General features: G+C 42.5%; 1 protein-coding gene across 1 annotated transcript; it reads left to right on the top strand.

Moving 5' to 3' along the window:
* The first annotated feature begins 762 nt into the window (after positions 1 to 762).
* Positions 763 to 14,903, top strand: SLFN14 (schlafen family member 14). Its single transcript, XM_047833390.1, is given in 8 exon segments — positions 763 to 842; positions 5,122 to 5,718; positions 5,959 to 6,344; positions 6,347 to 6,433; positions 7,968 to 8,096; positions 10,951 to 11,665; positions 13,692 to 14,031; positions 14,033 to 14,903. Coding segments are annotated over 8 exon segments (2,937 nt in total). The 3' UTR covers positions 14,636 to 14,903.
* The last annotated feature ends 9,131 nt before the right edge of the window (positions 14,904 to 24,034 follow it).

The following is a 24,034-nucleotide window of genomic DNA, read 5'->3' as shown; positions in this document are numbered from 1 at the left end:
ATCTGAAAGAGTTGTGCCCGGTATTTCCGGGAAGAATTATCGATTCAGATAGTGATCCAATAGGATTTACTGCACTTGTCCGATTCCCGCGGGAGGGCTGAGGGCTGGGGGCTGGGAGGAATGTGTCCCTTTCCATTCTGTGAACTCTTTCGTTGATCGGGCGCTTGGACGCTTCCTAGATCAGCTTTCCACAAGAAAAGTGCAGCTAAATATCAAAGAAATGCGCAGGAGAACTGGAAAGACTTCCTGGAAGAGGTGGCATTTGATCTGAGTCTGGAAAGATGAATGGGTTTTGAAAATTAGGAGATTCTGGCAGAAGGAATAATTTGACGCCCGAATTAAATGAGAAAGCATGGGGGAACTTGGAAATGTAAGTAAAGTCGAAAAAATGTAGTGTTTCTAAATTCGGTGAGTTAGAAAACACCAGGGGATACTTAATATGTATGTCCTCTAGCACCAAAGACAACAAAAACCCAAAAAAGCCTGGAGCACAACCCAGACTATCTAATCAGAAATTCTAGCGTTGGATCCCAGGCAGATGTATTACTGAAAGGTGACCCAGGGATAATTCTGATTCATACCAAAGTCTGAGGACCGCTATTAGTGTTAAAGAAAGGAGGTGGTGGGAAATTTGAAAGACAAATCAAGACTTCATCAAAGATGGTGGCTTACTGGCTGTGTAGATTACTCTGGAGAAAGTGGGAGACTTGAAGATTTCAGAGTGGGAGTAGATCAGTGATCAGAGCTGTACTTTTGACAACTATGTATGCAAATGTGTTTTTAAATAGATCAAAGGAGGGCGAAGTGAAAGAAAGGGAAACTATAGCAAGTGATTGGCATAGGTGAGAGCTAAGAAGAACCTAAATTAGGATTGTGGAAGTGGAAATTGAGAGGTGGTATATGAAAAGCAGCGTGAGGAATGTGATGAGTGTCAGAAAGGGATGGGTAGAAGGTGTCAACCTAAATAAAAAGGAAGACTGAGACAAGTGCAAAATTGTCAAAAAGATGAGCTTATTTAGGAAGAGCAGAGGAGTTGCAGTTCAAGACTTGCAAACGTTAGCAAGTTACATTGAGTCCCTTGAAAGTTTGGGATAGGCTGCATATTTGGGTAGGGAATGTAAGGAGGAGAGACCTCAGTTTAGAGTCTGTTAAAATAAAAAACAAAGGGAGGCCAGATTTGAAAATTCACCAGGCAAACCAGACCAGACCAACCAGTCTGGTGATACAAACAAACTTCAATTCAGCTTCCTTTGCAAGACCAACCTGACCTGGGTTATTTCTTGTTTGTGCCTTTGGGAACCATAAGTAAAACTTAACCCCTGACCAACTCACTATCATTTAAGAAAATTCCAGGGATACCTGGGTGGCTCAATATGTTGAGTGCCTTGACTCTTGAATTGGGCTCAGGTCATGATCTCACAACTTAGGAGATCGAGCCCAGTGTGGGGCTGATCGTGGAGCCTGCTTGGGATTCTCTACCTCCCTCTCCCTCTGCCCCTCCCCTGTTTGCACATGTATGCCCCTGTACACACAGTCTCTTGTCTCTCTCTCTCTCAAAAATATATCAAGTATCAGTTTTCTGTAAATCAGGCATTTATGAGAAATGAGTCTCTCAGTCTTTTTATTTTCCTGAGGGCCCTTGTGTGAGATTTCATTTTCTCTCCTCTGGTTCCATTTTATTTTATTTTATTTTATTATTTATTTATTTATTTATTTGTATGTATGTATGTTCATTTATTTTTTAGAGAAAGAGAGAACAGGGGAGGGGCAGAGAGAGGGAGACAGAGACTCTGAAGTGACCTCCACAGCAGACTCTGTGCTGATAGCAGAAAGCCAGATGTGAGGCCTGAACTCATGAACTGTGAGATCATGACCTGAGCCAAAGTCAGACACTTAACCGACTGAGCCACCCAGGTGCCCCGCTCTGGTTCCATTTTAGGTTGAAGTTCGAGAAATAAAAGGGAAGAATGTAGAGAAATGGAGTGTCTCCGTACCAGACCTATTAAGGATTTCCATTGTAGTTTCAGGACAGGAGACGTTAGACAGTGAAGATAATGGGTCTTTTCATGTGCTATTCTTCTACCTAGTTTCCCTTTCTTTCCCCATCTCTCCCTCTCAACCTGGTGCATTCCTTTTTTTTTTTTTTTAATGTTTATTCATTTTGAGAGACAGTGCACGAGTAGGGGAGGGGCAGAAAGAGAGGTGGAGAGAGAGAATCCAAAGCAGGCTTCTTGCTGTGAGCACAGAGCCCAACGTGGGGCTCGATCCCACAAACTGTGAGATTGTGACCTGAGCCCAAATCAAGAGTTGGACACAACTGATTGAGCCACCCAGGTGCCCCTCAACCTGGTGCATTCTTACTTGCAGGTTGCAATTCATGTACCATCTCATTTATGAAATCTTATACTCACGAGCATAGTTACTGTCACTCCTCAGAACACCCAGAGCACACTGTTCATATGTTATTAGCTCTCCAGAGTGGCACTAGGGTATAATGGTCATGCATGTGACTATATTTGCAAGCTGTTATAAGAGCTGAATGAGCACACAGAGAATGCATAGCAGGTAAAGTGCTCAGCTGATGCTATTATATCTGTTGAATTGCAATGAGTTAATACATGTTTTTGCTCTCTAGATTGTGAGCAGGACGTGTATCTTATTCTGGCTAACAGTAAGGCTGCATGGCAGAATGATAGTAAATGAGTTTTGCAAGAGACAGGGGTTCAGATCCCAGCTCTGTTACTTACTAGGTGTGTAGCCTTGAGCTTTACTTCCCTGAATTCAGTTTCTTCATTTATAAGATGATGAAAATAATCCATGTCTTACAAGTTGTCATAAGGACAATTTGAGACCATCAGAGTTGCATATCTGGCCCAAAGAAGCCAATCACTAAATAGCAGTTTTTATTGTGACATGTAGCCCCAGGCTACATTTCATTCTCACAAGAGTTATACAAAGAAGACACTATTATTATCTCTAATTTACACAGAAGGAATCTGAGGCTTTGGTTAGCATAACTAAGGTCTCAAAGCTAGAAAGGGCCAGAGCAAGGATTTCAACATCTCAGATGCTCAAACAATAGCTGATTGAATGAGAGAATGAGTGAAAGTTAGGAGACTTAGCTAGGGTCATTCAGTGGTGAGGGACAGCCAGCACTGTTGCTCTCGGTCACTATGTTCTCCATAGTCTTTGAACCATCTCTATGAATGAACCGAGAGTAGATGGACACTGGTATTTGTCAGTTTGTGTGTAGTGTGTACAAAGGTTGTGCCCTAACTACCTCTGTTGATAAAATGAAATACTTAGTGAATAAACACATCTTAAATAAATTGGAGGGGCGCCTGGGTGGCTCAGTCGGTTAAGCGTCTGACTTCAGCTCAGGTCACGATCTCGTGGTCCCTGAGTTCGAGCCCCGCGTCAGGCTCTGGGCTGATGGCTTAGAGCCTGGAGCCAGCTTCCGATTCTGTGTCTCCCTCTCTCTCTGCCCCTCCCCCGTTCATGCTCTGTCTCTCTCTGTCCCCAAAATAAATAAACATTAAAAAAAATTAAAAAAAATAAATTGGAGGTGAGAAATTTGGGGAAATGTACAAAGGATGTTCATATGGAGCTAGAATCTCAGAAAACATTGTCTATCATAGTTGTTATCAGCATCCAAGTAATAGCAGTGAGACTTGGCAATCACGAGAGTATAGGTTTGCTAGTTCAAAAGCAATTAGGTTTGTTTTGTGGGTCCCAGCAGGTGGAAATTATAGGGAGACAAATTATAACTGAAAATCAGGAAGCCATTTCTAACAGAGCTGTCAGAAAATAGAAGGGACTAATTTGAGAGGTAGTGAGTTACTGTTGCTGGAGGTGTTCAAGCAGTTGCTGAAAAGATTTGTTGGGAGTCGAGAATATTATAGAGAAGACTTAGGAATCAGATAAATGGTTGGACTGGAAGATTTTTAAAGTTCCTTCCAACGCTTCTGTGATTCTATTATATGAACAGAAATTTCTCTAAGAACCATACGTTTACATTTACCTACAGAAGATGCTCACATATGAAAAAAACAATTCATCAGGCTGATTCTGGTTTGCCTGGAGGAAGTGAGAAGGCAGCCAAGAGCAAACAAATGGCAGAAGAGGGTACCCATCCTGCGGATGCCTGCTTTTCTCCCCTCTTGCTGGGCATAAACAACACCCATATGGCCTCTACTTGGAGGAGATCACACAGAAGAAATGGTTTTCTTCTCCTAGAGGAAAAATTTTGATTTGGGTTAGTAAATATTTTGTTTTGCAATTAATAAGAGCTAACAAGGCCATTTATGAAACATTTGCTTCAGAGCCCTGAGTTCAAATTGGATGGCTGCTCTCTGGTCCGTGAAGCAAAAAGGGAAATCGACCATAGTTTAAGGACTATGTTCCAAAGGCTCACATTTTCTTCTGAGCCTTGGAGGCTCCCCCAGCACAGGGTAGAACTATTTAGAAGAGAAAGAACACTCCTGCTCCTACTTCACACTGTGTATGAAGAAACGTATTTTTAGAAGAAGGTTTGAGAAGCTATAACGGTTTCTGCATTTGGTATCAATAGACATTCTTCCAGGAGTAAAATGTTTTAAATGTATAAAATAGTGCATAAAGAACACCAACTTTTATGTTTGTTTTTATAAGACCACATCACATATACCCCAGAACTATTCTCCCTTAGTTCTCTATTGCCTTCCTTTCCCTTTGAATTATAAATAGGAGCAACTTTTGGCTCAACTTCTGCCTCTGCATATTCTGTATAACTTGCTTTGGCTCCTGTGCCAATCCGTGCCCTTTATCTCTGGGCTCACTGTTGTTGCTTCCTGACTTTAAATGAAAAACGACTAACAGTTTCAGCAATGGAATCTTTCTGCTATGGCAAAATATTAAGCATTCATCTTTACCTATACCTGTTCATGCTGGAAAGGCTTGGGAGCTTGCAATGTTGTTAGAAAATAGTAATATCAAAGAGTGTTTCCAATGTTAAAATGTATCTCCAGTAATCTGTAAGTTCAAAGAAAATATTGTAATCTCCAGAATTCTTGTTAATATAGAAACCACATTTCTGTCCAAGTTATTTCCTGGAACCCCTTGATGTTATTGTTTGGAGCACAGAGGGACTGCTGGGCTGGATGGCGTCCAGACCGACATGGAAATGCTCTATTCCAAGACAGTTGTACACGTGGGCAGGATGACTTTTGGAGAAGAGAGCAGGAAGAAGATGGCCAGTAGCTGTCTGAAAAGAATGGAGAATGCGAAAATTATCCAAGCTACCTGTGCGCTGTTAAATTCTGGAGGGGGTGTGATCAAAGCAGAGATTGATGATAAAACCTACAGTTAACGATGCCATGGGCTGGGGCAGGACCTGGAAACTTCTTTTCAGAAGCTCCTTCCTTCAGGTTCACAGAAATACCTTGACTACATGCAGCAGGGGCACAATCTCCTGATTTTTGTAAAGTCCTGGAGCCCAGATGTCTCCAGCCTCCCCCTAAGGATTTGCAGCTTGCGTTCCAATCTCTACCAGAGAGCCGTGACTTCCACTGTCAACCTGAGCGCTAGCAGTGCCTTGGAGCTTCTCAGAGAGAAGCAGTCTAGAGCCCAAAGAGGAAGATCAAGGGTGAAGGAGTGGAGTTCTCAGAAAGTTCCTTAAGGATACATTCAGGAAGAGGAAGATAGGAGGGTGTCTGCCTCAGAACTGTTTCAAAAGGACAGGCTCCTGGGGCGCCTGGGTGGCTCAGTCGTTTGAACGTCCGGCTTCGGCTCAGGTCGTGATCTCATGGTTTGTGAGTTCGAGCCCCGTGTCAGGCTCTGTGCTGACAGCTCAGAGCCTGGAGCCGGTTTCAGATTCTGTGTCTCCTTCTCTCTCTGTTCCTCCCCTGCTCATGCTCTGTCTCTCTCTCTCAAAAACATTAAAAAATTAAAAAAAAAATAAAAAAAAACCCCAAAGGACAGGCTCCTGTATAAGGAGAAACTCAATGTTACGGAGTCAACACGTGTGGAGCTTAAAAGGTTCACCACCAGAAAGATTGTCCCTCGGATTAAAGAAATGCTGCCTCATTATGTTTCTGCGTTTGCCAACACCCTAGGGGGATACCTAATTATTGGAGTAGATGATAAGAGCAAAGAAGTGTTTGGCTGTCAGAGAGAAAAAGTGAACCCTGACTTACTAAAAAAGGAAATAGAAAGCTGTGTAGAAAAATTGCCAACCTTCCACTTCTGCTGTGAGAAGCCAAAGGTGCATTTCACAACCAAAATCTTGAATGTGTACCAAAACGATGTCCTGTATGGCTATGTCTGTGTGGTTCACATGGGGCCCTTCTGCTGTGTAGTATTCACAGAGGCCCGGATTCCTGGATCATGAGGGACAATTCTGTCACAAGGCTGACGGCGGAGCACTGGGTAGCCATGATGCTGGATATTTAGTCAGGTAAAGCAGAAGAGAAGTCATAATCTAGTCAGCCAGGGAGGAACCCCTTCTGTGCCTTCCATGGGTATTTGGTCAGGTAATTTCGTTGAAGGATAGAAAGCAATTTTGCTTACAAATATTCTCCCATTACAGGGTTCTTTTGAAAATATTTTCAGTTCCAGAGTGCCTGGCTGGCGCAGTCAGTGGAGTGTGTAACTCTTGATCTTGGGTTTGTGAGTTTGGGCCCCACAGCGGGTGTGGAGATTACTTAAAAATACAATCCTAAAAAAATATTTTCAGCTCCAAAGACCCAGAATATGAACTCTTTGAGGTCAAGAAATGCTTGGATTTTGGTCCACTTTTGGAAATTTATCTGATCAGCTATGAATTAGTGAAAGTTCCCTTATGCACGGTAACTGCCTGTTGAAAGAATTTTGTAGGCTGGTTTTCTAGTCAAAAACATTAATCAACAGGGTCACTCTGAAGTCAGTATTTGGGAGAAACACTGTTTAAGGATGACTTCACTAATTCTTTTTTTAAAAAATTTCTTTTAATTGTCTATTCTTGAGAGAGAGAGAGAGAGAGAGAGGCAGAGCATGAGTGGGGGAGGGGCAGAGAGAGAGGGAGACATAGAATCCAAAAGCTGGCTCCAGGCTCTGAGCTGTCAGCACAGAGCCTGATGTGGGGCTCAAACCCACCAGCCGGCTGATCACGACCTGAGCCAAAGTTGGTTGCCCAACCAACTGAGCTACCCAGGTGCCCCTCCACTAATTCCTTTAAGGGAAGCTTGTTGACAAATTTGAATGGTTTCTGTAACATTAAGAGCTAATGTCTTCAACCAGTGGGCTTGGGGCACTACCAAGTGGGGAAAAACCGATGTAAAAGGAGATGCTGAGCAGGGGATGAGGGAGGGGAAGAAGGACTCATAGTGTTTTCACCTCCCTTACAATTTGGCTCAGAATCAGCCCTGGTGATTTCTAACCAATCCATAAAGGACTTACAGGTCAGTTTGTCTTCATGGTCAATATGTTCCAAATTTGATAAGAGAAGCTGGGATCAAAACTCGAGTGATTTTGCTAAATCATTCTGTCCTAAATTTGTTTGAGTTTACTTTTCTCATAGACACACACCCCAATCTAGAGATCCTGCCGCTTTCTGATCCAACCAAACCTTGAATGGAGGTTTAAACAAACTATAACAAAATAAAAAAAAAAATACTGTGCTAACCTTTTTCTGATCAGCCACCAGCAGCCTTTCCTTTTAGGGGTGACCCAGAATCAGAATATCAGAGTTAGAAGGAAACGTTAGGGGCCACCAGCTCACGTTCGCACGAGAGAGAGGAAATGACTTGCCCAAAATGAGCCACACAGTGACTTAGAAGATGCGTGACACTCCAAGAGTCCCCAGTCTTCATTTCCTAACATATGTGAACTGTTTGAGGCGTAGAAAGCATGAGTGGCTCAGGCACGCTGCACATCTCACGTCAACAGTAGTAAGGGCAATGAAAAAGAGTTTTCTTTTTTCATCTGAAACAACTTGCCGTGTGTTTGTTTAGCAACTTCCAGTCTGGCCACTGACTACAGCTTTCACCTGAGTTCACCAGCTCCATCAGCCCTAGGAAGCCCATCATCTCCCAAAAAAGTCCTGGAATTTAAGAGACCTCTACAACAATGTCTGTTTCCAGGTATTCCTTCTTCATTATAGCTGAAGGGACTTTGTTTTCTAAAACTGAGTTGGAGGATGGGGGCGCGTCTGGGTGGCTCAGTTGGTTAAGCATCTGACTCTTGACCTCAGCCTAGGTCTTGATTCAGGGTTGTGAATTCAAGTCCTGCATTGGGCTCCACGCTGGACATGAACCCTAAAAAGACAAAATTAAATTAAAGTTAAAATAGTAACAATAATAATAATAATAATAAAGTTGGGGAGTGCCTGCCTAGCTCAGTTGGTAGAGCGTGAAACTCTTGATCTTGGGGTCATGAGTTTGAGCCCCACATTGAACATAGAGTTTACAAAAAATAATAAATTGGGAGGAATTGGTAGCAATTAGTCCAAGGCAATTAGTCCTTAAAGGAGGTCAAATGTAGACATAATGGTCCTGAAATAATATATACAATGGACTCTTGTTTCTCAGTTATTGTATCCACATTATATTTCTGCGTGCTCTGGGGCTTCCAGTCACGTATGGCTTTTGTTCTCCAAATTTGAGAAAATATAGGAATTCTCTTAAATTCTTTAAGTCTATACCACAGCGGCCCCTGGCTTTCCAATCAGAAAGAGGTGAACTGGAGTGCCTGGGTGGCTTAATAGGTTAAGCATCTGACTGGCTCAGGTCATGATCTCACAGTCTGTAAGTTCGAGCCCCCTATCAGGCTCTGTGCTGACTGCTCAGAGCCTGGAGCCTGCTTCGGATTCTGTGTCTCCTTCTCTTTCTGCTGCTCACTCTCTGTCTCTCTCATTCAAAAATAAACAGTGAAAAAAAAATTAAAAATAAAAGAGAGAGGTGAACCATGGGGTCACCTGGACTCTTCCTAAGGCAGAGCTTCTCAATCTTGGCACTATTGATATTCGAGCTCGATAATTTTTGTTGAGGGGGGCTGCCCTGTGACTTGGTTGGATATTTAGCAGCATTTCTGCCCTCTACTCACTAGATGCCGGTAACACCTTCTCCAGCTATGACAAAAAATATTCCAGATATTGTCAAATGTCCCCCAGGGGGCAAAACTGCCACAGGTTAAGAATCAATGTCCTGAAGGAAAGTTCTTGGATCCCTAAAGCACCAGGTACACACACACACACACACACACCCCTTAGCCGGAAGAAATGCCTTCCTAACAGTAGTGGACCACTTGGGGTTGAGGAGAAGGTACCAGGAGGCTATTCTATTCTGTGAAGACTCCTCCCTATTGCCTTCTCCTGCACAAGAGCTGCCAGAAATAGGAAATTTGTAGTCCTGGCCTGTGAAGAGGGGGTGCTTTCTCTTTTTAAAAATTATTGAGTTAATTTAAAATTTTAATTCCAGAGTAGCTAATTACAGTGTTACATTAGTTTCAGGTGTACAATACAGTGATTCAGCAGCTCCATATATTACTCAGTGCTCATCAAGATGAGTGTACTCTTGGGGCGCCTGGGTGGCGCAGTCGGTTAAGCGTCCGACTTCAGCCAGGTCACGATCTCGAGGTCCGTGAGTTCGAGCCCCACGTCAGGCTCTGGGCTGATGGCTCAGAGCCTGGAGCCTGTTTCTGATTCTGTGTCTCCCTCTGTCTCTGCCCCTCCCCCGTTCATGCTCTGTCTCTCTCTGTCCCAAAAATAAATAAACGTTGAAAAAAAATTTTTTTTAAAGATGAGTGTACTCTTGGGGCGCCTGGGTGGCTCAGTCAGTTAAGCATCGGACTTCAGCTTAGGTCATGATCTTGTGGTCTGTGAGTTCGAGCCCTGCCTCAGGCTCTGTGCTGACAGCCGGAAGCCTGCCTCAGATTCTGTGTCTCCCTCTCTCTCTGCCCCTTCCCCACTCACACTCAGTCTCTCAAAAAATCAAAAAATGTTAAAAAAAATTTTTAAAAAGATAAGTGTATTCTTTTTTTAATGTTTAAAAAACACATTTTTTTAAAAAATGCAAGCGAGGGAAGGGCAAGAGAGAGAGACAGAATCTAAAGCAGGCTCCAGGCTCTGAGCTGTCAGCACAGAGCTCAATGCGGAGCTCGAACTCACAAGCTATGAGATCATGACCTGAGCCAAAGTTCGTGCTCAACTGACTGAGCCACCCAGGCACCCCAAGATGAGTGTACTCTTAATCCCATTCATATCCATGCCTCTACCCACCTTTCCTGGGATAACCATCTGATTGTTCTCTGTAGTTAAAAGTCTGTTTTTTGGTTTGTGTCTTTTCCCCTCTTTGTTCATTTGTTTTGTTTATTAAATTCCACATATGAGTGAAATCATATGGTATTTTTATTTCTTTAACTGACTTATTTCACTTAGCATAATACTCTCTAGATCCATCCATGTCATTGCAAATGGCAAGATTTCATTCTATGGCCAAAAATATTCCATATATATATGTATATTTCCATATATATATATATTTCCATATATATATTTATATATATATATTTCCATATATATATATTTCCATGTGTGTATATATATATATTTCCATATATATATATATATTTCTCACATCTTTATCCATTCAACTATCAATGGACATTTGGGCTGCTTCCATAGTTTGGCTATTGTAAGTAATGCTGCAATAAACGTAGGGGTGCCTATATCCCTTTGAATTAGTGTTTTCATATTCTTTGGGTAAATACCCAGTATTGTGATTACCAGGTCTTTCTAGATATGTCTCCTGAGCCAGGGGAAACAAAGGCAAAAATAAATTATTGGGCTACATCAAAATAAAGAGGGGGTGCTTTCTTTGTAGACAAGGAAACCCATAGTTCCATGGCTAGATTCATTTCTTCCTATGATGTTGCAGGAATACTTACAATATGCTTTTGTAAATTTTAGTTTGTAATTTCTATTTCTTGCATTTTCAGTGACACAGGAAGAGATACAGTTTAAACCGGTATCCCTCTGTAAGAAGCTCTTCTCTGATCATAAAGGACTCAAGGAGTTAATGAAGACACAGATATATCCTTGTTCTCAGGGGATTGTGATAGTTTCTAGAAGCTGGGCCAGTGATGTTGGCTTAAGGAAAGAGCAGGATGTCCTGTGCGATGCTCTTCTAATAGCAGTTAACAGTCCCCCGGTACTCCATACAATCTTAATACGCCCCAGTTGGATTGGAGGGCTTGAATATGGCCGAAACACTTTTCATCAGTTAAAGCAGAAACTGGGAACCATTGGTGGTTACACAGGGAAAGTGTGTGCTATCCCAAGGTTGATGCACCTGTCCAGCACACAGTGCAGCCCCAATGAAATCCCTGTTCACTACCCCCAGTCCTACAGGCTTGCTGCCAAGGATGAAATGGAAGACTTGTTGCCGGCCTTTATCATAGTCTCACTGTGTTCCAGATCTCTTCTGAGTGACCAGCTGGGCTGTGAATTTTTCAACTTGCTCATAGAGGAGCAATGTGAGTTGCTTTCAGAAAGCCTTCAGGAGCCGCGAGAATTGTTTATCCACTGCTTTCCAGGAACCAGGAAGACAGCCCTAGCCATAAAGATCATGGAGAAAATTAAGCATTTGTTGCACTGCAAACCAAAAGAGATCCTTTATGTTTGTGAAAGCGACTCTTTAAAGGATTATGTGATGTAAGAGTGCCACTGACTCAACATGATAAACATATTTAGTCAGTCTTTTCGACAGTATCTCAAGAGTTATCTGCGTTTCTAGTTTAAGACGTTGTGAGGCCTTAGCTGCATAAATCTGAGAGCCCAAACCCTATACACATCTCCAAATGATCAGGTAGTTGAGCTACAAATGGGTACTATGTAATGCTCAGGTTTAAACATCTCATTACAAATTAGCCAACTATATATATCACTTTAAATTTCTTTAACTAGAAACATTTTTTTCCCTACAATCTCTGGCCTTAACTTTAAGAAAAGTGGAAATAAGCCTGTTTTGTTTTAAGTATACATTTTGCTTGATATTTAATGCTTCAAAGTCATAGAGTATTTCAGTTAATTAGACATTATACCTAACAGGAACTTGAATTTAAATACCCATTTCATTATGTTTATAAACTGTTTTCATTTGTTTGACTTATTCTGAATCGACAACTGCAGAAAACATGCAAATTTGCCTCTGATTTAAGTCTTTACCTTTCAGTGTAGTAAAAAAAAAAAAAATGGTTGTTATACAATCTAGCAAATGAGGGCAAACTCACTTTAATTTTTGGTTTGGTTTACTCATGTACCCAATAAATCTTTTGGGGCCCCACTTATATGCTAGGAATGTGTACATTTAGTGTTACCAGGGAAAAACATATTGAAGATGGGGCCCTAAAGATCCGATAAGGGAGATAAGAAAAAAATAAGCAAATTGAATGTTGCATAATTAATATGATAATAAGGATATGCTTATTTTAACTTAGGTTGGAGGTTGGCCAGCAAATAGTCCTGGGTGAAGGATCCTTTGGCATACTCTTAAGAAGTCAGTAGGAGAAGTGGAGGGCTTTTTAGGCAAAGGGCACACAGCAAGTGCAAAGGCACATGAGAGAATCAGAATGGTAGGTCTTACTGGAGTAGGGAGGGAGTAGAGGTATGTAGCAGTTGATGAAGTTAGAAAGGAAGGAGATTCCAAATTATGGAGGATCTTGTAAACTGTGCTAAGGGCTATGCTGTATGGGTAAGTTTAAAAATATCCCAGTCAAAAGGCAAATTCAACAAGTTATTTATTGAACCCCTAATACGAGGGGACTAAGAATCGGTGCTTTCCTTCAAGAAGTCTACACAGTCGAAACAGGTACAGAAGAACGTAAGTAGCTGTGATTTAAGGCATAGGGGGAGTAAATCCCCAAGGACTGCATATATAAATCAGGAAATCTATAGGAATGATGTTATTTGGATCTAAATTAGAGGAAAGAAACAACCAAGTTTACTTTGAAAAAATCACCTATATCTATATCTATCTATATAACGAAATTGGCTGTTTCTTGCCTCCTCTAATTTGTTCCTCCTCCTCTAGTACGCTAAAACATACTACAAAGGAAAATTGAGCTAAGTAAACAGAGTAGCAGTCCCAGAGAGGCATAGCCCTGTAGATTTTCTATCTTACTTGACATGTCATGGAACTCAGCAACTTCCTGATGTTTTCCTTACCAAAATCTAAAAAGGCTTTCGTTTTGTACTACCAGTAAGTGGGGAAATAGGATTTGCTTTAGATAGGAATTCATCCTAGCCCATACCTCTTTTGCACATGAAAATTATGCCTCCAGGGACCTGCTCACCTGCTCTAAAAAGGAAGAAAGTTAAGCAATGATAGTAACAAGTGGAAATTGCTTTTGAGATTTCCTGTCAATGTAATAGCCTGTCTTTAGGGATTGTCAAGCAGCAGAAATGGACTAGTAATAGAAATGAAATCTCCTACCTGGGTTCATTTCAAAAATTTTCATGTGCAGATTTAATTAGATAACCCCAAAGAGTAGAGTTTGCAATTTATGTATTCTATCAGGTAACTTGTAAGTAGAGTAGTTTTGTAGTGTTTAGGACACCACTGAGTCAATGAATCAGTCTCCAAATGAGAACCAGCCTCTAATTCCAATGTAGATAGTGATGCATATGGTGTTCCCTTTGTATATATGCCTGAAACCTTATTCTCTCTTTCATTCTCTAGCCAACAAACCACCTGCAGAGTTGTGACTCGGAAAACCTTCTTACAAGGGGAGTTCCTAGAGGTTAAACACATAGTGATGGATGAGACTGAGAATTTCTGCAGTAAATGTGGAGACTAGTACTTGAAGGCCAGGAGCATCACCCTTCCAAAGTTGAGGGGAGCTGGGAGTGGAAACCTTCATCATGGGATTCTCTGGATTATTCTGGACCCTTTCCAAGTCCATCATGCAGATATTAATGGCGTCCCCCCTTCATCTGCTCAGTTTCCTCGAAAAACAATCACCAGTGGGATCCACTGTGCTCTGGAAATAGCAACGGTCACGAAAGAAGAAATGAGGAGGGATCAGAGCAAATCTGCCCTCTGGCAGGTCCCCAGACACACTGCCATTGTTCAGGGAAACTGCCTACAAGGAAGCAGTGTGTGCCCAGGGTCTGCCTGGGGTGGATGACACAGAGACTGGCCTCACTATGGAACAAATTGTGAAACGCGTGGCGGAAAGGTGTCACCACCTGTTCCAATGTGGCTACCTGCCCAAAGACATAGCCATTCTGTGCAGGAAAAGGGAGGACAGAGGACGCTATGAGCCTGCACTGCCTAAAGCAGTGGGATTATTTGTAACCCCTGGAGCAACGAAGGTTGTGTTCAGCCAGGCCTCCGGTGTTTGGGGCAGTCACATCATCTTAGACAGTATTCAACAGTTTTCAGGCCTGGAGAGGAAGATTGTGTTTGGGCTGAGTCCAGAATGTGCACTGTCAGAAGAAGCACATGAGCTCCGCTTTGCCTCATGAGCCATTAAACACCTCTATGTGCTTTATGAAAAGAGGGCAGCTTTCCGAAAATTATTTTCACAATACAGGTGCCAGAAAGAGCAGAGTCTCTTCTCTGGGGGAGGTGGCAGCTACTCTTTCTCACATATTGCAAGTGAGAAAGTCAAGGCACAGTAAGTACCGTGTGGAGCCAAGAAATGTCTCTTGGGAGTGACCTTTCACTCTGTGTGCTGTTACTGTCCTTTTCCTCCTCCTATACACTTATGGCAGACTGACGATTGGTCCCCTGCCTCTGGTTTTCCTATCCAGTCCATCTTTCAGGGACCAGCGGTTCTCCTTAAATGGGGAACTGACTGTGTGGCATTCCCTGCCAACGTATCTGCAAGGAGGCCCTGCAGGCTAGAAGCCAAACCAATTTTCAAGGCTTTCCATGACACACCCTGACTTCCTCTCCTAATGTGTCCTTTGTTATAACTCCTCTCCCAAGGCGTCTAAGGCAGCCCAGCCTTGCTGACCCATTTTGGGAGTGGGAGGGAGGATGCCCCCCAGGCTACTTATTTTAACTGGGTATCTCAGGGGCAGCACCTTGTTGAGTACCTCATACTGGCTCTGGGTCTCGAGCTTCATGGGCCCACAACTTGATTTCCTCTTTGCACGAAGCATGGATTGGTCTCTTGGAGATGGTTTGATGCCAGTCAAGCTCACAAAAGACCAACGCACACATGAAAATGTCACCCTGTCAGTTTACAGTGAGTACTGTAGTAGTAAGTGGGCCAGATGCTTTTGCTAATCTATATATTCAATGGCAACATTGGAAGCCAAATTATGAGCATAGCTTTGCAGCAATGGGGATCCCATTCAAATGTGTGAAGAGTCTAGGCAATATTCGACTAGTGCAGTCATCTCTAAAATAGGGATATTTCCACCACAAGGACTCAGGTCAGGTTTACAAAATAAAGCAAATTTATTTTTCTTCTCTCCTAGTTTCCAAAGTTTCCAGGTTGACCACCAACCCTCCCCTTACTCCTCCCAACACACACACAACACACACACACACACACACACACACACACACTGCTCATGTTCATCCTCTACCTGTTCATATGTTCACCTAGGCTCAAAACTGCTTATCCTTTGCTGCTGGCCTGGGAAATGGTCTGTCTGTAAGAGGCCTTTGCACATCCCTGAGCTCTTCCATTATGATTTGGTGTTAATTTTAATCAACAGCCTGGATGGCAAATCTACCACCCATGCCATCCCTACCCACTCCTGGCTTCTGGCTGTGCTTCTCTTCTCTGCCTTCAAAGCCTTGTCTGCCCCTCTACCTGCTGAAATCCTAGCTTGTCGATCAAGTCTTTGTTCAAAAGGCCAACTCCTCAAATTAAACGTTCGCCATCCCCCTGACCTAAATTTTGTCTCTCCTTTTGCAGCCATTCTCTGGCTTAAAAACTTTTTGAGGATAGTGCCAAAGTCATTCTAAGCTGTGCCAGAGAAGTAGCTGTCGGCATAACAAGATCTATGTAATACTCTCCTATCATGTTTTCTTTCCAGTGTATGTGAAGTAGAAATAAAACACAGTTCCCTTTCTCTGGTCAGCTCCCCAAACAGCTAAGCCAATGCCGTGCTCTTCAATGCAAACTTGCTTTCCTGTTTGTAAGGATTTTTAAGTTGCTTTGGAAATATTCCAGCTTCCAGATTGCTTTTTAACTTTTATTTGTGTTTGAGAGGCAGAGAGAGACAGAGCATGAGCTGGGGAGGGGCAGAGAGAGAGGGAGACACAGAATCTGAATCAGGCTGTCAGCAGAGCCTGATGCAGGGCTGGAACCCACAAACAGTGAGATTGTGACCTGAGCTGAAGTTGGACGCTTAACCGACTGGGACACCCAGGTGCCCCTCCAGATTGCTTTTAATTTCTAGAAAGGTTTCAGAAAACTTTATTGATGCTGGGCAGGCATGAATGCAAAAGAAAGTGTGGAAATATTCCTTTGGCTATAATTTCACATAAAGCCCATCACCTTTCCAAGAGATGGGAGAGGATCAGACAGGCCAGTCTGAAACCTAATGGTCAGCTTTACTGACCATGGACTGAACAGAAGAACTTCTCCCCTCCCTGCCTCTGCCTGCTTCCGTTACTTGACATTTCCTCCCTTTTACCATTTCTTGGGGATATTTGGGTACTTTGGGTGGGAGAAATAAAGTTCAGCAAGTAATTCTTTTCTGATGAAGCAAAAGACACCACTGCATTAACATTTGGATAATGGGAGGTGTGTGAATTCTCTAAAATTAATTTAAAGAGTCAAGTGAGGAGGGATTAGGGGAATGGAAAAAACAGGGAACTGCTATATTTTAGTCATAAGCCTCAGTACGATTTAACTTTTTAAACTGTATGTATACATTATATAATCTGATAAAATAATTCATTTTAAAAATAATTATTTTAGGGGCACCTGGGTGGCTCAGTTGGTTAAACATCCGACTTTGGCTCAGGTCATGATCTTGCACTTCGTGAGTTCAAGCCCTGCATCTGTCTCTATGCTGGCAGCTTGGAACCTGGAGCCTGCTTCAGATTCTGTGTCTCCCTCTCTCTGTCCCTCCCTTGCTCACGCTCTCTCTGTCTCTCTCTCCAAAATAAATATTATAAATAAAACAATACAAATAAAAATAATTGTTTTATATATTGACTTTGAGAGTCTATCAGTTCTTAGTCTACTTCAATAACTCACTCTGGCTTAAAGTAGAAGGTCTAACTCAGTGGTTCTCAGCCCTGGCTACTCCTGAAAATCGTTTGTACGGGGGCAAAGGGGCCTTAAAATATACCAGCGATCAGGGCAAACACCCAACCAATTAAATAAGCATCTCCAGGCATGGGCTTGAGCATCGGTATTTATTAAAAGTCGTCCAGATGATTCTTATATGCTACCAGGGTTGAGAACTATTGACCCCTTCTCCAAGTCTGTTCTTTCTGTCCTGAAATAGATGTATACACCTTTCTCTTCCAATCAGACTGGGAGCTCCTTGAGAGTAAGGATGGTCACTTACATATCTTTATTTCCCCAAATGTAACTAGTGCACTTGCGTGGGTTTCAGAGTCAGACATGACAAGGTTCAAATTTCAGACTCAAGCACCCAAATGTAATCTGGGCAGCTTAACCGAATTTTCTGTATAAAATGGAAAAAAACAACAGTATATCCCTCAGATGGTTGTTGTAAAGATTAAATGCTTTGTTTCATGTGCTTGGTACAAACCCAAGAGTCAACAGACAGTAGCTATTGAACCGCCGCTAAATTCTCAGAGCCAGGCCACACGGTCAGATGGTGATTAGGTGATTATGAGAAATTACTTTATCAACAATGTTACTTAACCCTTCGGAAGCTTAGTTTCTTCCTAGGGCTGAGGGGGTACTAGAAATGCTTATTGGGACAGGTTTTGGCACAACACTTAGCAGCCTCTGTGAGCAGTAGCTATTAAGACATCCCCTGGGCTCTCGTGGGTTTTTCTCAGTGGATACTTCTCAAGCATGATTTTTTGAAATGCTGTGACTCTAAGCTAATTTGTGTATTGTATTACTTTTCTCAATCAGATAACTACCCCTCTGCTTGCCACATGTAGGCAATATCATGAAGTAATGACACTGGCCAGATTTGGTACAAATTGGGTTTTTGTGACAATCTAATACTCATTACTAATACTAGTAATTTCTATAGCAATCCACTATGAATAGTGAGCCAGTAGACTGTGGTAATGAGAGATAGGAAATGGGAGTCTGGGGGGGTGCCTGGGTGGCCCAGTCGGTTAAGCATCCTACCCTCGATTTCACCTGGGTTCATTATATCACAGTTTGTGGGAATGAGCCCTGCTTGGGCTCTGTGCTCGCAGTGCCCAACCTACTTGGGATTCTCTCTCTCCACTCTCTCTGTTTGTCCCTGCCCTGCTCATGCTCTCTCTCTTTCTGAAAATAAACTTAAAAAAAAAAAGAAGAAATGGGAGGGGCGCCTGTGTGGCTCAGTTGGTTGAGCATCAGACCTCAGATAGGGTCATAATATCAAGGTTTCTGAGTTTGGGCCCCACCCCTGGCTCTGTGCTGACAGCTCAGAGCCTGGAGCCTGCTTAGGATTCTGTGTTTCCCTCTCTCTGACCCTCCCACACTCATGCTCTGTATCTCTCTCTCAAAAATAAATAAACATTAAATTTTTTTTAAAAAAGGAAATGGGAGTCTAGTAAAAGAAAATTTCATTAAAAAAAAAAAAAACCAAAACAACGAAGCCTCACTGACCGTAGAATCACCTTTAAAGTACTATTGACTCATTGATTCATTGTTGGATTCCACATGTCTGGGGGAGGAGCTCTTGAATCTGCATTTTTTTTTAAAAGGTGTGAAAGTTTCCAATGAGCAGCTAAGATTGGGAATTAATTATCTGGCTCGTGACATCTCAAACTCAATTCCCTCTAGTGCACAACACCTTTTCTCAGTGTTAAAAAAATGATTGCTAAATCCATGTTATAATATTCTTGCAATCTCTAAAATGGACACCCAAAAGAAACCAAGCAAACCAGAGCTCAAAGGAACTGTAACTTATGCGGGTTGTGGAAGGAAGTGGCAGATCAGAGTGGTAAGTAAAAAAACCATAATCAAATCTATTATCAGCAGCATTAGGAGCCCAATCAAGAAAAGGAAATCCAGGAGAAAGTTCAACGGGACTTAACTACGACTGTTGGAATTACAGAGCCTACTAGAAAAATTAAGTGAGAAAGTCAGTGAGATGCACTGCTTGATTCCCTAACTGGCTCTAGCATCACTCTTCTTTCTTTCTTCTTCTTTTTTTCTAATGTTTATTTTTGAGAGAGAGAGGGCAAGCAGGGTAGGGGCAGAGAGACAGGAGGACAGAGGATCAGAAGCAGGTTCTGCGCTGACAGCAGAGAGCCAGATGCGGGACTGGAACTCACTGTCAGATCATGACCTGAGCCAAAGTCAGATGCTCACCCAACTGAGCCACCCAGGTGCCCCCAGCATTGCTTTTCTTTATTGCATGACACATTTCCCGAGTAACTCAGGCTTATTTGACAAAACAATAATTCCTCTCTCCCTATCTTCTTCGTCTCCAATTCCACTTCCCAGGAGTTCCTCCTTAATAATAGTTTGATGTGGGGGGGGCGGTGCCTGGGTGGCTCAGTTGGTTAAGCAGCAAACTCTTGATTTGGGCTCAGATCATGATCTCATGGTCTGGAATTGGAGCCCTGTATCAGGCTCTGAGCTGACAGTGCAGATTCTCTCTCTCTCCCCCTCTCTCTCTGCCCCTCCACTGCTTGCACACACTCTCTCTTTCTCTCTCTCAAAAAAATAAACAGTAAAAAATAGTTTCATGTGGGGGCGCCTTGGTGGCTCAGTCGGTTAAGTGTCCAACTTCAGTTCAGGTCATGATCTCACGGTTTGTGGGTTTGAGCCCCACATCGGGCTTGTGCTGACAACTCAGAGCCTGGAGCCTGCTGCTTCAGATTCTGTTTTTCCCTCTCTCTCTCCCCCTCCCCTGCTCCCGCTTTGTCTGTCTCTCTTTCAAAAGTAAATAAACATTTTTAAAAATTTAAAAATGGGAAACTCTTAAAAACTGAGAACAAACTGAGGGTTGATGGGGGGTGGGAGGAAGGGGAGGGTAGGTGATGGGCATTGAAGAGAGGGCATCTTTTGGGATGAGCACTGGGTGTTGTATGGAAACCAATTTGACAATAAATTTCATATATTAAAAAAATTTTTTAAATGTTTATTTATTTGGAGGGGACAGGGAGAGGATGGGTGGGGGAGGGACAGAGAGAGAGGGAGACAGAGGATCCAAAGCAGGCTCAGAACTGACAGCAGAGAGCCCTTATGGGGGCCTGGAACTCACGAACCCTGAGATCATGTCCTCAGCTGAAGTCGTACATTTAACTGACTTATCAACCCTGGCTCCCTGGACCATAACTTTTCTGACTTGGGTCTTTGTGAAATACAAGACAGCATAGCAAGATGCTGGGGAACAGTCAGAGCCAGTATGAGGGTGTGGGTCTCCTCTGTCCTGTGCCTGTTTTTTGTTTCTTTGTGGATTGTATTTTCTCAGTCTCTCTCATAACCCTACTTCCCCTCACCATGGACCCCTCCTCACATCACCATTTCCAACCTGCATATGTTCATTCATACACACACACACTCACTCTGGCTGCCACACCCCAAGCCCTTGTCACCAGGGTCAGAGGTGTGTGTGTGTTTGTGTGTGTAGACAGATGTTGCCTCAAATCTTTCTCAAAGTAAAAAAAAAAAAAAAAAAAATTTCCTGTTACTATTCTAAAATAATGCTTTTCTAGAACACCTTCTGAATATTATCAAACAGATTTTTGTACGTGAGACAATTTTGACTTCTATTAATTGTTCATGTGATATTTTATATTATTAATGGTTTTCTTGTACCATCTTGTATTCTGGGATAATCCCACTTTGAGTTTGTGTGGTGTATGTTTCATAAGAGCAAGGAAGATAAACTCCTGTAAGTACAAAGGTATTGTAACAAACACTTCTTTCATTACCCGCCTTTTGTTACCCTCTTGCCCCAAATGGACAACTGTTGGCATTTTACCATAGTTACTTCAAGCCTTTTTAAAATTTGAAAAATAAAATATTGTGGATAAATGTGAGGTTCTCTTTGCCTTCCATCTCCAGTTTCATGTTTCTCTCCTCTCAAAGGTAACGAATATTCTGAGTTTACTTCATGTCTTTATCACCTTTTTTAAATTATTTTTTTTAACGTTTATTCACCTTTGAGAGACAGAGACAGAGCATGAACTGGGAAGGGGCAGAGAGAGAGGGAGACACAGAATCCGAAGCAGGCTCCAGGCTCTGAGCTGCCAGCACAGAGCCCGATGAGGGGCTCAAACTCATGAACTGTGAGATCATGACCTGAGCCAAAGTCGGATGCTCCACTGACTGAGCCACCCAGGCGCCCCTTTATCGCGTTTTTAACACGCTGTTTTACATACACATATCCAGGAGTGATATGAACATTGTCGCATGTGCACGTTAGGCTGAGATAAATGGCATAATCTGGGGCGCCTGGGTGGCTCGGTCAGTTGTGCATCCAACTCCTGATTTTGGCTCAGGTCGTGATCCCAGGTTGTGGGATCGAGCTCCTTGGTGAACCCCTTGGTGAGCCCCAGGTGGAGCCCACAAGGCTCCGCACTGAGCCTCGGCTCCAAGATCAGTGTGGAGCCTGCCTTAGAGAGAGAGGCTCTCTCTCCCTCTGCCCCTCTCCTCCACTCTCTCTCTCCCCCAGCAAAAAAAAGCTACAATTCCATATGTACAGTTCTGAGACTCGATTGAACTCAATATTGTTTCTCACATCTATGTCAATGTGTGTGTTATAGTTTATTCTCTCTCTTTTTTTTTAACGTTTATTTTTGAGACACAGAGAGGCAGAGCATGAACAGAGGAGGGGCAGAGAGAGAGGGAGACACAGAATCTGAAACAGGCTCCAGGCTCCGAGCTGTCAGCACAGAGCCCGACGTGGGGCTTGAACTCACGGACCGTGAGATCATGACCTGAGCCAAAGTCGGACGCTTAACCGACCGAGCCACCCAGGCGCCCCTAGTTTATTCTCTTAAACGCATTCCTAATATTCCCCCAATAAATATTATTGTATATATATTGTATATTATTGATGGATGGTTAAGCTATTTCCAAAATTTGGTGTTCCACACAGTGCTAAAATGACTGCTCTTGTCTCTACGTGCACAATATTGACATGTGTGGGTTTTTTTTTTTTTTTTTTACTAAGGTATAAACCAACAGGAAAAGTATAAACCAAAGTGTGTAACTGATGGGTCAAAGCTTATGTACATGTTGAGTTTACTTCCAACTTCTCTCCACAATGTTGCACCATTTTATACTGCTACCCGTAATGAATCAGGGTTCCAACTTCCCTACATCTTGGTCAACATTTCATGTTGCCGGGTTTACAAACGTTTGCCAATCTGAAGGGAATAAAATGACAACTCCTCAGTCTTCCCTTCCATTTCTCCAATTCCTCCGAGGCTGAGCATCTTCTCTTATATTCATTGGCCAGTTGTGTTTCCTCTGCAGTTTGTTCAAATCTTTTCCCATGCTCCTATTGGATTGCTTGTTTTAATCTTTTTATTTGTAGGCATTCCTTGTATATTCTGATGCTAATACCATCATTTCTGTGTTGCAAATATATCCTTTCCGCTTATACTTGTCTTTAAAAGAACTTTTTATTTGGAAATAACTACATATTCACAGGAAGTTTCAGAGATCGTGGAGAGAGGTCCTGTGTGCCTTTTAGATTCTTCCAATAGTTACATCTTCTGTCGTTATAGTTCAATGTGCCACACCAGGAAATTGCCACTGGTACAATGGTATAGGTTTATTGTGAATTTGGGTACCTACTGCCCTCATCAAGAACAATTCCACCACAAAGATCTCCCTTATGCTACTCCTTGATACTCATATACATCCATCTCCCTGTCCCACCATCGCTAAACCCTGAACCACTCATCTTTTTTCTGTCTCTAGAAGTGTGCAATTTCAAGAATGTTATATGAACTGATTCATAAAGTATGTGACTTCTCACCTTTTTACTTCTGTGTGGTATTTCATGGTATGGATGCACCAGACTTTGTTGAACTATTCACCTATTGAGGGACACTTTGATTCCTTCTAGCTTGAATCTATTACAGGTAGAGCTGCTGTAAAGAATTATGCACAGGGTTCGGGTGGGCATAGATTTTCATTTCTCTGGGATAAATACCCAGGAGTGCCATTGCTGGGTTCTATGGTAAGCCCATATTTCATTTTTCCAGAAACTTTTCTAGGGCCACCTCGGTGGCTTAGTCAGTTGAGCATCTGATTTCAGCTCAGGTCATGATCTTGCAGTTTGTGAGTTCGTGTCCTGCATCAGACTCCCTGCTGACAGCTCAGAGCCTGCTTTGGATTCACTGTCTCCCTCTGTCTCTCTTTCTCTGTCCCTCCCTCATTCCGCATGCACTCCTCTCTTTCTCTCATAAATAAATAAATAAATAAATGCACAGTTTTCAAACAAAGAGCCTTGTCCCGAGTGGTTGTACCATTTCACATTCCCATGAGTGATGTATGAGAGATCCGGTTCCTCTGTGCCTTCACTAGCTGTTAGTGCTGATGCTGCTTACCTTAGCCATTTGTATAGGTGCACAGTGATAGCCAACTGTGGCATTAATTTGCATTTCCCAATGGCTGGTGATATTGAATGTCTTTTCATGTGTTTATTTGCCATGTACATCTTCTTTGATGAAATGTCTCTTCATATCTCCTGTTCTTTTTCCAACTGGAGTTTTATATTTTAATTTTTCTATATTTTTAAATATTTATTTATTAAAAACATTTAAAGTTTGCTTTATTTTCCACAGAGAGAGAGAGAGAGAGCAGGAGTGAGGGAGGGGCAGAGAGAGAGGGAGACACAGAATCTGAAGCAAGCTCCAGACTGAGCTGTCAGCACAGAGCCCCACCCTAAGCTGGAAATCACCATCTGTGAGATCATGACCTGAGTCACAGATGGATGCTT

Source organism: Prionailurus viverrinus, chromosome E1 (genome assembly GCF_022837055.1).
Source record: "Prionailurus viverrinus isolate Anna chromosome E1, UM_Priviv_1.0, whole genome shotgun sequence".
NCBI lineage: Eukaryota > Metazoa > Chordata > Mammalia > Carnivora > Felidae > Prionailurus > Prionailurus viverrinus.
This window is presented reverse-complemented; position numbering and strand designations above follow the sequence as displayed.